Source organism: Furipterus horrens, unplaced genomic scaffold (genome assembly GCF_987537825.1).
Source record: "Furipterus horrens unplaced genomic scaffold, mFurHor1.1.pri manual_scaffold_1, whole genome shotgun sequence".
Classification (NCBI taxonomy): Eukaryota; Metazoa; Chordata; class Mammalia; order Chiroptera; family Furipteridae; genus Furipterus; species Furipterus horrens.
This window is the reverse complement of record NW_028327171.1, coordinates 83,474,503-83,490,818: the sequence shown is the minus strand read 5'-3', so window position 1 is coordinate 83,490,818 and position 16,316 is coordinate 83,474,503. Positions and strand designations below refer to the sequence as shown.

The following is a 16,316-nucleotide window of genomic DNA, read 5'->3' as shown; positions in this document are numbered from 1 at the left end:
GGAAAATACCTTTATTTTTGGTGATTACTATAGAATTGAGAACTTTTATGTATCTTTCATTCATCCACTACTTTTCTGTGATTAGAATTAAATTTAAAATGAACTAAGAAATGACCAAAGAATTTCAGGCACAGGAAAATGACATAAGTAATGACTAATTCAAAGAATCACCTGATTACCTCTCACTAGCAGCACTCACAATCACCATTTAGGGCTGGACGAAATGTAAGAGATCTAATTTTTAGTCATCTTATTTTACAGGATGACACTAAGGCCAGAGAGATAAATGACTTTCCCAAGGTAATTATGCCAGAGAACCCAATATAAAGTGCACATGTCCTAGCTCTCAGTCCATGTATTCTCCCACCATATTATAATGCAACTTCCCTATATTTAAAAAAAAAAGAGAGAGGCAATGTTTTACTCTATTGGAAAAACTATCTGGTTCTCATATGGCCTAGCATGACAGGCACATAGTAAGCATTAAACTATGGTAGTTATTCCCACATCAAAACTTCCCTTAAAGCCAATTTGACTGTTTAGCAACTAAACATGTCTTCAACGTGGAAATGACTTGCAAATGATACAAACTGGAGTTATTTAACCAAAAGTCTCTCTCACCTCTGATTTACTCTGGGAACTACCATTGTATAATCCTAGACTCAGATAAAACCCTCCACGCCACCCAATCCTAGTGTTAAATGTACCCTGGCCAACCCTCCCCCCGCCCCCAACCCCAACAGCTGTTAAGATACCAAAAGGATTTAACAGTTCAACAAAACCATACAAAGCAATTCACCAGATACTCCAATGCTTGGCCTAACATTAAACTCTGTTTCAGGCATGTCAGGCTCGGTCATGTAAATTTCAAGGTAAAATAAAAAATGCTTTTAAGATGTCTCTCCTCAAAATGTTTAAGAACTCACTCTCACAGATTTAAAAATGTCAATGAACACCACTTTGCTCTGTCAACCAACAGTCACTGTACAGTATTTGCATATCCCCCACCCTGAAACACTTTAAAAAAGGGGAGTGGCTCGTTATTAAAAGGTTGTTACCTATTAAGTTCTAGGCCTTGGAAATAACCAAAGCAATTCATAACACAACCTACCAGTCGTTACTGGAATTTGGTTTCTTTCACTGGGTCATTAAATATAATCACATTTGCAAATGTCCCTCGTGCCCACAACGCTAGGGATAAATGCTGTGTCACCGAGAAAAATATTTTTCTGAAACCAGAAGAAAACTGTCAAAGAAGGTCGCTAACCTGTGCCCTCGGGCTACAGCACTCCCTATAAAGGTAGGCAGAAACTACTCCCTAAGCCCACGTGCTGCTGCCTCATGGGAAGCCCCCTGACAGGCACAACCCGACAAGGAAAGGCTGCACCCTCTGGGTTCCACCTCCTTGGCCCAGGGCTGCTTCTCACCATTTCCAGGTGAGCACCAGGGCCTTCGAGATGTCCGCTACCCGGTGCCGGACTGGCCCTGCCCTCCGGGGTCTTCCGTTCACTGTTGCGCTTCAGGCCGCTACCGTCGCCTCGACCCCCGGCCTCTCGGCGCCGTCGCTGCCGGCTCCACAGGTACATGGCACCCGCACCCAGCAGCAGAGGCGCCCCGACCGCCAGTGCCAGCTGCCATCGCGGCAGGCCCCCTGTGCCCGGGCCCGCAGTCGTACCGCCGCCGCCCACCCCACTCCCGGAGCCGGACGCAGCCGCGGCGGCTACCGCCGCCTCGACAGGCTTAGAGGCGGCCATGACAAGTGTCCTTCGCCACCGCCTCCTTGCAGGTCGCTGGCGCCACAGTCACCAGTTGGCGTGGGAAGGAAAACCGGAGGGAGGAGAGCAAAGTAGTAAGCGATCGAGCACGCTAGGAAGCAGGAGCGTACAACAGAAAAGGGCCAGAGGTCACCGGAAGCCCAGGGCATGCCGGGCAAGAGCTGGCCGGCACTTCTCCTCCCTCCCCCTTAACCGTAGATGGGGAGGAGGAAGAGGGAGAACGAGGGAGAATCACTTCCGGGTCAAGAAAAACAGTTTGCTGTGGGCGTCAGGTGCGGGTCTCGAGCTGCCCTTTCTCTTTCAGGCCGCTGCTGTTTGTGAGACTATCTTCGCGGGTCTTGGGCCTTCGCTGGTAGCCGATGTCTAGCGAAGCCGAGGAGCGGCGCATATAAAGAGGGTTTTACGGTGCGCACGTGATCAGAGCAGAAAAAGGTTTTGCAGCGGCCCGAAGAATGGGCGAGAGTGGCAGAGGGGTTGTGAAGGTTATTGGCTGGCAGGGGTGGTGGGCGGGGCGTAGGCCGAGTTACCCAGTTTATTGGTGGAATTTGGACCCCTCGTTTTCTAGTTACCGCCACGTTGGCGCTTCTTAGGGTCCCACGGCCGTTTGCTAGGTTGTCTGGCTACGTGTCCTGGAAACTAAGGGATTGGAAGGATTTTTAAAACATGTGAGAGAAAAGAGATAAAAGCTGAAGATAATCTGCTGTATCAGCGATCTTATCTGTACCATGGTCAGATTTTAGTCTGGACTAATGTGAGACTATTGGGGCAACAATAGGTGGCAAAAATCAGGTTGCGTGGAAACCGGCAAATCTAGGATGGCTCAGTCGAAGCGGCTTGAATAGGGTCAGTTCGGCTCCCCGTCTGTACCCATTACGAAAGCGGTGACGTCCATATGTTGCTACCCGGTTCTCGAACTCAGTGGGTATCAACTCGAAGACCCAGAATTACCACCTTTTCTTAACGTATTTATATCTTGTACTGGATTCCGCCCCCGCCCCCCAGCCCACAAGATGCCCCTTGGAATACACCGCCCCCCCCAAGTGCTCTGATCTACCCAGTGTCCTTGTGCACTAGATGTGTCCCTCTTACCTCATTCCCAAATAGAAAGTTCAGAGCTATCACACATCTATAGCTTTGTCAGTTCCTTTGCCAGTGCTCTGCACCAGATCTCTTAAAACACAAAAAATTTTCTCTGCCAGGAATTGTTTGGAATTCATAGTATTTTTAAGAAGAAAAGACAAGTATTAATAGAGAATCAGAATTCAAAATTGGCTCCCCATTTGATATATACCGGTGTGCAGACATTTACATTAAAAATTTACAAGTAATCAATTGGGTACAACAGAGGATGTACAACATCACAGTAGAACTACATAAAGATTGAAATATAATTTATTAAGTGGCACCAAAATAGACTTATTTAGGCCTAGTTTGAAAGTTTAAGGATCATTGCTTTCCTCTTGCTTCATATAGGTTCCTGTTAGTAGATTGCTTTCAGGCAACAGGGTTCCTTAGCAACAGACTGAAAAGATGAGCTAAAGTTGATAAAAATAGAATTGAATTGATCAAATAGTAATTATTGCAGGCAAAGGGCTTCTCTCCCTGACTCCCAACCCCACAAATCAAGTCTTATGTCCCTTTACATAGTTTCTTCCTTGCCTTTTCAGAACAGAGTTATGATTTTTTTTCTTTTCTGAAATTTTCATTTTTCTGCAGCCTCACAGGGGATTGATATTAATTACTAACTATTGGTGGGAACTAAAACATTTATATAGTTTTTCAAAGAAACATGTGTTTGTTGGAATAGGTAATAGATTGTATGGTTACAACCCAAAAGTTACGTAGGGTTGCCCTTACTAGTGTGGCCCAGTTGGTTGGACGTCTGCTGCAAAGCAAGGGGTTGCCAAATCTTCTTCACCCCGGCACATGCCTGGGTTGTGGATTGGTCCTGGTCCAGTGTGTATTATACAAGAGGAAACTGATCAATGTTTCTCTCTCACATAGATGTTTTTCTCCCTCCCTTACCCTCTTCTAAAAATAATTTTTTTTTTTTTTTTTAAGTTACAACCTTGGCCGGTGTGGCTCAATGGATTGAGCACCCACCTGCAAACCAAAGGGTCACCGGTTTGATTACCAGTCAGGGCACATGCCTGGATTGCTGGACAGGTCCTCAGTTGGGGGCATACAAGAGGCAACTAGACATTGATGTTTCTCTCCCTCTCCCTCCCTGCCCCCTCTCTAAAAATAAATAAATAAAGTCTTTTAAAAGAAAGTTACAAAAGGTTTACTGTGAAGTCTTTCTCTAATCCCTGTCCTCGGCCACCCAGTTCCGCTCTCCAAAAGCAATCAATGTTAGAGATTTTTTTTTTTTCCTTAAGAATTTTATTTATTTATTTATTTATTTTTAGAAAGAGGGGAAAAGAGAGAGGGAGAGAAACATCACTGTGTGGCTGCCTCTCACGCGCCCCCAACTGGGGACCTGACGTGCATCCTAGTCATGTGCCCTGACTGGGAATCGAACCAGCGACACTTGCTTTTAGGAGACTAAATTTTCTTGGTTCTTATACTCTAACCAGTCTAGTTAAATGCTGCCCAATAGAACTTTTGGCGATGTTAGAAATGTTTTATAACTGTGATGTAAAGTATGATTGATAACCACTAGCCACATGTGGCTGTTGATAGCTAGTGTGACTAAATTTTGCATTTTAACTTGAATTCATTTAAATAGCTTTATGTGATTAATGGCTACCATACATCTTCCACAAGTATAGGAATCCTTAAGAATTTGTCCTCTTCTTTGTCTGCAATCTTTCTATTGTAGCCAAAGTATATCTCATTGCTGCAGGTATCAGTTCTCTGAAGATAACATCTCTTCACCTCTAGCACTACAGTTTCCTACTATATTTACTGAGCAGCTTTGCCTGGATGCCTCATTTTACTTTTTTTCATTTTTAATTTTTCAGTTGTAGTTGACATACAATGTTATATTAGTTTCAGGTGTATACCCCAGTGATTAGACATTATAGAACTTACCAAGCAATCATACCCATCTGACACCATACATAGTTATTAGAATGTTATTGACTGTATTCCCTATGCTGTACTTTACATCCCCATGACTCTCAATTTGTACTCCTTAATCCCATCATCTTTTTCATCCATTCTCCCAAACCCCTCCCATCTGGCAACTATCAAAATGTTCTCTGTATCTATGAATCTGTTTTTATTCCACTTATTTGTTTATTTTTTAGAGGGCATGAAAACGAAGAAAAATGTTTAAAAGATATTGCAAAGAATCATCAAGATTTCACAGCTGATCTTGTGTTTAGCTGTGTGTGCACCGGCACATCCACTTGTCCTTGGGTAGGTAGGGTTCAAAAAGAGAAAGGTCCAAAAAAGTTAAGGTTTCAATTATGGGTACCCAGTAAGGTAATAGTAATATTATGAGGGAAAAAGGATTACACAAGGGAAAGAATGAGAAGGAAAGATGACGAGTTACATATTTTAAAATGAGGCATTCAGGGTTTCTGTTCAAGATGGCCGCATAAGTAAACATGCTTGTTATTCTCCTCCTTCCACTACCACATCAAAATTACAACTAAACTATAGAACAACCATTATTCAGAACCACCTGAAATGTAGATGAATGGGAGTAATATTTCTATTACCTTACTGGGTACCCATAATTGAAACCTTAACTTTTCTGGACCTTTCTCTTTTTGAACCCTACCTACCCAAGGACAAGTGGATGTGCAGCTAAACACAAGATCAGCTGTGAAATCTTGATGATTCTTTGCAATATCTTTTAAACATTTTTCTTTGTTTTCATGCCCTCTGCCACTTCCCAGTTCGAATATGTGAAAACACTTAAAAGTATGTCTGACACATAACAGGTGCTCAATAAATAATATTTTCTTCCCTTTATTATCTTTTTCCCATTTCCTCATCTTTCCTGAATGCTGTGTCTCTTCTATGTGTTATTCTGCACCTTGATACTAGACTGATGTTTCCAAAGCATAACTCCAATTTTATTCTTGAGCTCAAAAACTCTCAAATCCCTGTAAAGTTAAATGTCTCTGCACACCCTCACCTCTTCTCATACACTTTGTTTCCTTGGTCCATATTTTAAGTGTTTAACAGTCTTTGAAATTTTTTATATGACCTGTCAATAGACTATAAGCTCTATGAGGAGAGAAACTTAGCTCCTCTTATACTCCAAGAGAACAAAATATAGTAAGTATAATGGTTAATTTTGTGTGTCAACTTGACTGCACCATGTAGTGTCCAGATATTTGGCCAAACATTATTCTGGGCATGTCTTTGAGGGTGTTTTTGGATGAATAAAGCAGATTGCCCTCAGTTGAAGAGCTAATAGAACAAAAAGACTGACTCTCCCTTGAGTAAGGGGGAACTTCAACTGCTTGACTGCCTTCAGCCGGGACATTGGTCTTTTCTTTGTCTTTGCACTGGAACTGAAGCATTGGCTCTTCTTGGGTCTTGAGCTTGCCAACTTTCTGCCTGGGCTTACACCATCATCTCTTTTGAGTCTTCGGCTTGCCAACTGCAAATCTTGGGACTTCTCAGCCTATAATTTCACAAGTCTATTCATATGTGTGTGTGTGTACACACACACATATATGTATACATATATATGTATATATACACATGTATATTACACTCTCAGTTCTTTTTCTCCAGAGAACCCTAGGTAATATGCATTTTGGCACTAAAAGTGGAATGCTACTGTAACAAATACCTAAAAATGTGGACGTGGCATTGGAGATGTTCGGTGAGTGGAGGCTGGAAGAGTTTTGAGTTGCATGCTAGAAAAAGCCGCAATTGCTATGAAGGAACTGTTGGTAGATATAAGGACATTAAGATGATTCTGGTGAGAACTCAGAAAGAAAAGAAAAGAACTAGAGACAAAACTTTCATCTTCTTACAGAAATATATAAATCATGAACAGAATGTTGGTAGAAATATGAATTTAAACACCATTCCAGTGGGGGACTCAGACATAAATGAGGAACAGGTTATTGAAAACTGGATATTTAGCAGAGGAGCCTTCTAAGCAAAGTATTGAAAGTGTTGCTTGGGTTGTCCTTATTTCTTATAGTATAATACAAGAGAAGAGAGACAAATTGAAGAAGGAACTGTTAAGTAAAAAGGAACCAGAACTTGAAAAGTTGGAAAATTCTGAGCCTATCTATATTGCAAATAATGAGGAAGCTTGTTCTGAGGAGAACTCTAGGGGTGTGACTTAACAACCATTTGATAGATCTTGAATGCAGTTCATGGGCTTAATCATCCATGTCAAGCAGAAGCCAGGGACAGAGATGGGATTATACCAGCAGAAACACTGTCAGGTGGGATTAAAGAGGGCTAAAAAATAGGACACAATGAAGGAAGACTGTCAGACTTTTGATATTTTACAAGATGGGACCACAGAACTATTCAGCTATGAACATTCTTTATCTTTCAAGAAATGGGAGAAATGACCTAAGGGCTCTTCAGATTCAGGCAGCCACTCCCACCACAAAACTAGGGGCAGAGCTGGTTCCTCTCTTTTAAAAGTGTGGAGCTGGCCGCCAGGATGCCTTCTCCCAGTACTTCAGGGCCAGGGACACCTTTGCAGAGAGTTGCTTGCATAGGGCTGCCCCCAACCCCACCCTAGAGTTGTGGAGGTGACACCACCGCCCCAGTGGGCCTAATGGAATTTGCCCTGCTAAATTTTAGGCTTGTGTGGAACCCATCACCCCTTCCTTCTTTCCTATTTCTTTCTTTTGGAATAGGAATGTCTACAATATGCATGTCATACCACTGTAGTTTGGAAGCATGTAACTAGTTTTACACATTCACAGCTGGAGAAAAATTTTGCCTCAGGGTGAATCATAGTTCACGTCTCACCGATACTTATTTTAGGTGATATTCAAGTGAAGCTTTGGACTTTAGATCTCAGAGTAGATGCTGCAATGAGTTAAGACTTTGGAGGCTGTTGGGATGAAATGAATATATTTTTCATGAGAGAAAAACATGTATTTTGTGGGGGGCAGGTGCCCCACTCCCTGTACCAAAATCTGTATTAGTTTGCTAGGGCTGTTATAACCACATATCACAGACTGGATGGCTTAAACAACAAAAGTTTCTTTCTCATAGTTCTGGAAGCAAGTCCAAGATAAAAGTTCTGGCCAGTTCTGTTTCTGGGAAGGGCTCTATTCCTGGCTTGCAGAAGGCCACCTTCTCACTGCATTCTCACATGACCTCTTTTTATGTGTGTGTGTGTGTGTGTGTGTGTGTGTGTGTGTGCTCACGAGGGGAGAGACCAAGCCCTTTAGTGCCCTTTCTTATGAGGGCACTAATCCCACCAGACCAAGCCCACCCACATGAAACCATTTAACCCTGATTACCTCCCAAAGGAAAGGTCTCCGAATACCGTCACATTGGGGTTAGGGTTTCAACATAAGAATTTGGGGGGACACACGCATTCAGGTTCTAGCAGCATAAATATTATTTTAGGGGAGTGATATGTGGGGGTATCAAGGAAGGAAAATATGGCACTCAAGATGGAACAGGTAGGATATTCATTTACTTGAAACAATATTAAGTGCATACTATATGTGGGCCCTTGTCTTAACTCCCAAAATATTTTTTTCTGAAGCTTTCTTAAAACATATCTTTCTACCTTGTTTTATAGAATTATACTGTGCAACCTCATCTACTAGACTATAAGCATCCCAGATCAGAATCTATGACTGATTTGTATCTTATACAGTGCCTGGTATAATGCCTCCTCTTACTGCTGTATGTCAGAGCAAAGGAGTATGTTTTCTCCTTTTGCGTTGGACCATAAAGTTCATATTTCTTCCCCACAATGACCCCATTGCCATAATTGTTTGTTTTCATGTATGCTACCAATACTCAATTCTGAGTCGTTGAAGGTGGGACCATGTTCTAATAATCTTTGTACTCCTCTCTCTGTTATGAGACTGGGCATATAATGGGTGTTGGTTAACTTAACTGCCCACCATAAAACATGGTCAGTGCTGAATAAAGAGTTGGCGAAGCTTTTGTTGAACAAGTTCCTGATGGCTGTTTTGTCTCCATTATACTGTTGCCAACAGTGAAGATCTGGTACCACCACTGCTGTCCAACACCATTGCTGCCAGCTGGGAAATCAACTCCATGTTGCCGCCATCACCACCATCATCACAGACGCTAGTTCCCAGTCCTAAGCATGCTGTGCATAGTCACTGCTGCCAGCTCCACCAACGCAGCTGCTCCCTTTGGGACCTGCTGGGTTTGTCCTGTGTCCCACTTATGATAATAGAAATCCCAGTTACCTCTGAGCCCCCATGCTGTTAATTATTCTCTAGTCTTTCTCCTGTTGGTTTCTGCCTTATTCAGCTTCCATCAAAGCATCAGTTGAGTGGGTGGTAATGCTTTGCTTCTCAGGAGGAATGTCACCTTGTGATTCAATTATGTGGCTGCTCTTTTGACTGTCAGAAGAAGCCTCTGCATTTATCTTCAGGGAACAATCAACAGTAACCCCAGTTCCCTCTCCTTAGCTATGACTGATAGCTCATATTATGCATTAATGTGCTCATTTGCTACCTTTCTGCCCACTCACACAGATTTATAAGGTCTTTCCATCCTCATCAACTTAGCTCATTGCCACCCACAAGAAATTGTGTCATTTGCAAATGTAGAAATGTTGCCTTGCATTTTATATTATAAAGATATCACATCTAGGTTAGACTAATTGTGCCCTGAACAAGGATGGTGAAGTCAGCTTGCACTTGTTCATCGCAGTGTGATGTTAGGCTATGTCTGCCCTGGGGAAGGTCCTCCTTTTCCCGATTTGCATGAAGATGCTGGTCACCACTAAGTGATGGGCCTGCAGTGGAGCGCCCAACTATTTAAGAGCATCATTTTCTAAGTCACTCCTATTAGACTAGTAGCCTGGTTGTGCAGGCCTGAACTTAGCAGTGGTATAGTGGGATAGCACTGAACCTGAGGACCTCTAGCCTATGCTTTCCTATCTTTTATCTTTTTAGTTTTCCTAAACAGTGGAAAATAAACTCAACTCCAAAAATGAGTAGGACACTCAATTTTATTACATTATGAAAAAATGTAAAACCATGAAAAATAGCTTCTGTACCTATGTTCTAGTTATCTATTACTGCTTAACAAACTATCCCAAGTGGTAGTGGCTTAAAATAACTATTGTATTACATCTCACAGTTTTGTTGCACAGGAATTTGGACAAGGCTTGGTTGACTTTTCTGCTGGTGTCAACAAAATTTACTATCCTGGTGGCTGAGCTAGTCTGGAAGGTTCATGATGGCTTCACTGGGTGTCTGACACCTTAGTGAAGATGCCTTGAAGACTGGACTGGTTTGAGACTCTCCAGTGCAGTCTTGTGGCCTTTCCAGCATGGCATTAAGGGTGGTCAAACTAATGTGGCAGCTCAGATTCCCTATAGAGTGTCCCAAGAGCCTCAGGCAGAAGCTGCAAAGCCTTCTAAAACATCACTTCTACCACATTCTGAGGGTCAAGCTTGTTACTAAGGCTAGCACAGATTCATGAGGAAGGGAATTAGACTCCAACTCTCAATGGGAGAAGTAGCAAAAAAGTTGCAATTATTTTTGCCACAATCTTCTACCAAGATTTAACCAGTGCTAATATTTTGCCATATTTTTTGTGACACAATTAGAAAACATTTTTATTATAAAACCTAATAAAGACCACTTGAAAGTCTAAATAAATATAATACTTAACAGTGAAATATTAGTTTTCTTATTGAAGTTAAGAACCAGTCAAAGGTTCTATTACATAGTACTGAAGGTGTTGGCAAAAATAATAAGACAACCTGGCTGCTGTGGCTCAGTGGATTGAATGTCAGCCTGTGAGCCAAGTGTCGCTGGTTCAGTTCCCAGTCAGGGCACATGACTAGGTTGCACGTCAGGTCCCCAGTTGGGGGCGTGTGAGAGGCAACCACACAGTGATGTTTCTCTCCCTCTCTTTCTCTTTTCCCCTTTCTAAAATTAAATAAATCAACAAACAAATTAATTAATTAAAATAATAATAAGACAAAATAAGGAAATAAAATATGTTGGAAAGAAAGAAGTAACATTTCATTATTTGTAGACAATATGGTTGTTGTCAGGGCAGCCTTGCTCTGAGAAATCACCGGGGAACGGGGAACGGGGACTCCCGGTCCTCCTCGTGGGCCCGTAGGAGTCCCACCTGCACTTCTGCAGGGACTTTTTTATACTTGTCAACCACACATTTTGGTGAGGGTGAGTTTGCTTATCAACATGTTCAGTAGATCATTTACATCTGATTGCCCGCCCCACCCCCACACACAGACACATCAAGTTAGTTAACATATGGGGCTAGGTCTATTACCATTTCCCCTGGGAATGGTTTCAGTCCATCAGCATATCTGTTGGGAACTGCTAAATCCATCAGCATATCTTTGAGAATGGCTAAGTCCAGGGCCAAGTTTATTAGCATATACCAAAAGTCCAGGTGTGCATTCTAGATGCCTCCATGTTCTGACAGTTGTCTGCTTAGAAAATCCAAGAAACTGTATAATCTACTAAGAGCAATAAAATAATTCAGCAATGTTGCTGGATAAAAGTTTAACACTTTAATATTGGTCCCTAGTACTTTCCAAACTATTAGCTATTTTGTGGTTCTCCTGTTCTCAGGTCTGGCAGATGGTTGCTTACTTCTTTTTCCTGTGGACAATTATATTAGGTTTTAGCTGTTGGTGGTTTGACCCCTCACCCTCCACTTGGGGGTAGACACATCAGATCACCTATACTTGTTGCAGAGTTGTCCATGGTTGTTATCCTCTTTGGTTTTTATGTGGGGATTCAGAGAGATTAAAAACCAATCTGCCCTCATTATTATCCTCCCAGAACACCTGTAGCTCAATAGCATTTTGATCCTGTAGCTCTCCATTTAGAGAAGTTTCTTTTTCTTGGTACTGGTCATTTTTTTAACTTGTATTATGAAATGATTATGGATTTACAGGAAGTTACAAATAAATGTACGTGGAGGTTCCATGTACCCTTCACTCCACCTCTCTCAGTATTGACAGCTTGCAAAGCTGGAGGACAATATCAAAACCAGGAAATTGATAGATACAATCAACAGTACTTACTCAGATTTCACTAGCTATACATTCATTCTTTTGTATGTCTTGTACTTTTGTGCAGTTTTAACACACATACGAGTATAGCTTTGTGTGTAACTAACACTACAATCAAAAAACAGATCTGTTTGATCACCACAAAGCTCCCTCATGCTAAACTTTCATAGCCACAACCTGCCACCATCCCTAATCTTTGACACTCACTAATCTGTCCTTCATCTCTAAGATTGCATTTATTAAACAATGGTATGTAAAGAAAACCATACAGTAAGTATCCTTTTGAGATGGGGCTTTTTTACTCAGCATTTTAATAATCTGAAGACTTTCCATTGTTTATTGAGTAAAACTTTAATCTTTCCAGGTTCTTTTACTAAATGTCATAAGTATTTTGCCATACTTCCTTTAAATGTTTGGTGCTCCCCTTCTTTATTGTACAGTGCAAAAACTTTGCCCCATTTATAAGTGAGACTCATAGGACTTTAATTCCCTCAGTTCTCCTCTGAAGCATTTCTTAGGAGGTGGTGAGATATTACCCTTAGATTCTGTGAAATTGCAGTTAATACCTAGGAAGAAGCCTTTTGTGAAGTATGACACACTGACGAATTGGACCATTAAAGTTTTGTACATAGTGGTAAATTTTAACAAATAGTATGTTCAGTCTGTTTTAGAATAATAGATTTTCAGGGGTCAAAAAGACCTTGAGAAATCATGCAACTAATAACACTCCTAGAGGCAAAGCTGCAAAGATGATCTTCCATCTCTGACACATGAAAATCAATGCTGTGTTTAAAGGTCTCCAGTAGAAGAGATGATGAATTGTCTCATAAAAACCTATTCCAGCCCTGACTGGTGTGGCTCAGTTAGTTGGGTATCATCCCACAAAGCAAAGGTTCACTGGTTTGAATCCCAGTGTGGGGCACATGCCTGGGCTGTGGGTTCATCCCCAGCTGTGGCGCATATGAGAAGCAACCAATTGATGTTTCTCTCTCACATCAAAGTTTCTCTCTTTCTCCCTTCCTTCCTCTCTCTTTAAAAATAAATAAATAAAACCTTTTTAAAAACCCTATTCCAACATCTAACAACTTTGTGCGTGTGTTTTCAGATTTTGATAACTTATTGGAGCAAAATTTCAACAAAACATGGCTTTTATTTACAGAACTTAATTTCTGTTGGGACTGTTCAGCCCACTTTAAGCCTGTTTATGTATTTTCTAATTTTCAGCTTGCATACAAAAAATGTGTTCACTTCACATACATAAAAATTCCAAAATTGTAAATGACAACACGCTCTTACCAATCCCTTAATTAAATATAAAAACAGCTTCAAAAAAACATAATTTAGATTGGTTTAATCTTGAAATGTAATCCAATAAGCCTAAAAACTAAATGTTTCAGGTCCTGTACCAAATAGTAAAATACTCAAAGTCCTTCAGGATCCTTTGACTGATTTACATCAGTAAGAGAACCTATTTTTGATGCAGTAAAAGAAATATGTTCATCTCCAGTTACAATGTTAAGCTCCTGTTGACCAACCCTGTCAGGGAGAGGCCACAAAGCATTATCTTTTGTAATTTCATTGTCATCAATAATTCTCTTCAGTTCTTCCATTACACTATTATATACATAAGCCTCTTTTCTGATCATGACATCATTTTTATAACTGCTGTTGTTGGCATATCTAAGCTTTCTGTCTGGCTGAAACTTGAACTCCAGAAACTCATGTCCAAACTTGCCCTTGTGCCCTACATAGTAGCTCAGGTAGAAATCACTGGCCGTAGCCATTTTTGTTTCTTCTGACGACTTTGTTATGAAGCCTACCATCAGCCAAAATCCTGTAGAACTTAATGTATAGACACTAGATGCCAAAGTAACTGGATATTTATATAACCAATATTCTTGTAGGCAAAACTCTGAAAACACATACTTATTTTCCTCATATTTTTTACACTGACATTGGTCTATTTTAAAAATAATTTTCATAATATAGGCTGCATAGCTTTTTAAAATAAAAATAATGATGATGTACTCCCATGCACATGCTTTAGGATACTTGGTTTACCAAACAATCTGTTTCTTTGATGACCATCACAAAAGGGTGGCAAATTTTACAGTGTAACTTGATAATATTCATGGAAATGGATGACTATGTTATGGCATTCTGCCTACAAAAGAATATTTTGACAATCAAGATATTAAATAGAACACAGCACACAATTTCAAGTATTCAAACACCGCTTTACAATAAGGAAAAACTGTCTAAAATCATCAATGTATTTTGAGTGTATATATTAAAATTGATGTAGCAGCTTAGTTCTTCTATACATAGTGTTTCTTTTCCAGAATGGGACTGGCTCAAGCAAGCACAAAAGCAGGGTAAGGAATAATTTCTTCCCTTTAACTATTAAGGAAAAGAAACTAAAAAACTAAATTACTATAACAATAAGGGCTATGGAGAATGAAATACCTAAGGAAAACAACTGAATGAAAGAGAGAATGAAATAAATAAAAGGAAAACCATCTGTTCATTATTGCAGTCTTCTGAAGCAGATAGAAAGAGCGGTAAAAAGCCACTTCATTTTTACATAGCCCAGGGATAATTTTCACTGATTACCTGGGCACCAATCATGTCTGGTTGCTTTATGAGAATACATACAAGCCTCCTACCCTCTAAAAGAGGGTAGTGCCTTTCAAGTTAGGCATGATAAAAAAAAAAAAAAAAAAGCACACTCTAACTGCAACTAGCTGTCTCTGCTACTTGACACTTTGGGGATACCCTGTGGGTTTGGCAAAGCAGAGCATAGAGCAGTGTCAAAGGGCAACTCCCTTCCGTCCTATGCCTCTGGCAGCATCTCCTCAAGACAGGTGTCCAGGTTCCTTCCAGGGAAAACTGGCAGTTGTTCTCCCAGAGTGGAGTAGGGCCTCATCCTGGGCCTGGGGGACAATCCCGAAGAGCAGCTCCCTGTCCCTTAGCTGCTGGGACTTGACACCTGCTGCTGCTCCTGCTCTTCTGCTGCCCCGGTTTGTTATAAGAACCTTGGTCCAGACAAAGTGGGAAAACATCTTTCTTTCTCTCTTACTTTTAAAGAAATGGGATTAACTAGAAAAAAAAATAGAGGTGAACTAATTTTATATAATATAGACCAAGTTGTTTTTCTTCTGGGGGTAAATTTATATACCTTGTTGCCTTGGGAGAACTTTTGGCAAAAGATTTGAAAAGTTCCTTTTCTTTCCTGTATTGGGGTTCCTGAAGGCCACCCCCAGGTCTGCTGACTCTCTAAAGGACTCACAGGGCTCAGCATGTACTTTACTATACTATAACTACTTTACTACAGTGATATAAAACAAAATCAGCAAAGTGAAAAAAGCAAACAGGTGAAGCCTGGAGAAAACTTAAGCTTCCAAGAGTCTTTTTCCAGTAAAGTCACATAGGACATGGTTAATTCCTTCAGCAGAGAGTTGTGACAGCACATGCAAAATGTTTACCAGGCCATGGATGGGTAGCTCAGTTGGTTAGAGCATTCTCCTGATAGGCCAAGGTTGCGGGTTCAATCCCTGGTCAGGGCACGTACAAGAACTGACCAATGAATGCATAAATAAGTAGAACAACAAATCGATGTTTCTCTCTCTGTCTCTCCATCTCTTACTTTCTCTAAAATCAATAAAAAATAATGACAAGAAAAGCAAAGTGTTTACCAGGGAGCTCATTGGAGACCCAGAAAGACTTCATGTTTAGAAATGGGTTAGGACAAAATCTTGAATTTTCAGAAGTTTTCAGAATGTATTTACATAATCCCCACCCCCTTTGTCCTGATCCTTTATTTAGTAAGCAGCCTAGAAAAGATCAATCTCTATTTGGGGACAGATATGTTTAACAATCAAACTCTCTGACTAAGCAGAAAAGTGAGTGAAGTACAATCAGATAAGCCATCCATTCTTGCAAGTTTCAAATAATCTGGAAAGCTGAACGCAGCCAACAGCAGTGAGACATCCCTGAGAAGGGGCCAAAAGTCCCATCTACCCGGAGTGGGTAGAGAGATCCCTCTCCCCATGATGTGCTCTCTCCCAACTTGTAGCTCTCAACAAGGTAGGTTTCTTGTAACCAATCATCTCAGATGCAATTAGTCCTCTCATTAGAAATACAGAGCCACCAGCAGCTTGGTTTCAGATGGTCCTCTCAGAGAACCAGTCCTTCCCCGTGGGCATCTGTCACTGTCCCATGTGGTACAGGCAGCACCCAACATGCATTTTATTATTTATGGCCCATGGAAGGGTGTCTTAAATCTGCACTGGTCCCAGAATCTCAGTTCTGTTCATTGATTGACATTATGTCTGTTTTCAGAGATTGGAATAGTCGTTCACAGACATTATCAGGTTTCAGCC

General features: G+C 41.0%; 1 protein-coding gene and 1 pseudogene across 1 annotated transcript in view; both read right to left on the bottom strand.

The window, feature by feature from the left end:
* The window catches only part of TOMM70 (translocase of outer mitochondrial membrane 70), a 39,428-nt gene extending 37,306 nt beyond the window's left edge, over positions 1-2,122 (bottom strand). Inside the window, exon 1 of the mRNA XM_090276089.1 lies at positions 1,428-2,122. Coding sequence (XP_090132215.1) covers positions 1,428-1,754 — 327 coding nt within the window. The 5' untranslated portion in view covers positions 1,755-2,122. The remainder of the gene's footprint in view (positions 1-1,427) is intronic.
* Positions 2,123-13,274: 11,152 nt separating this feature from the next.
* On the bottom strand, positions 13,275-13,718 carry LOC150021387 (protein mago nashi homolog 2 pseudogene; annotated as a pseudogene).
* Between the last annotated feature and the right edge of the window lie 2,598 nt (positions 13,719-16,316).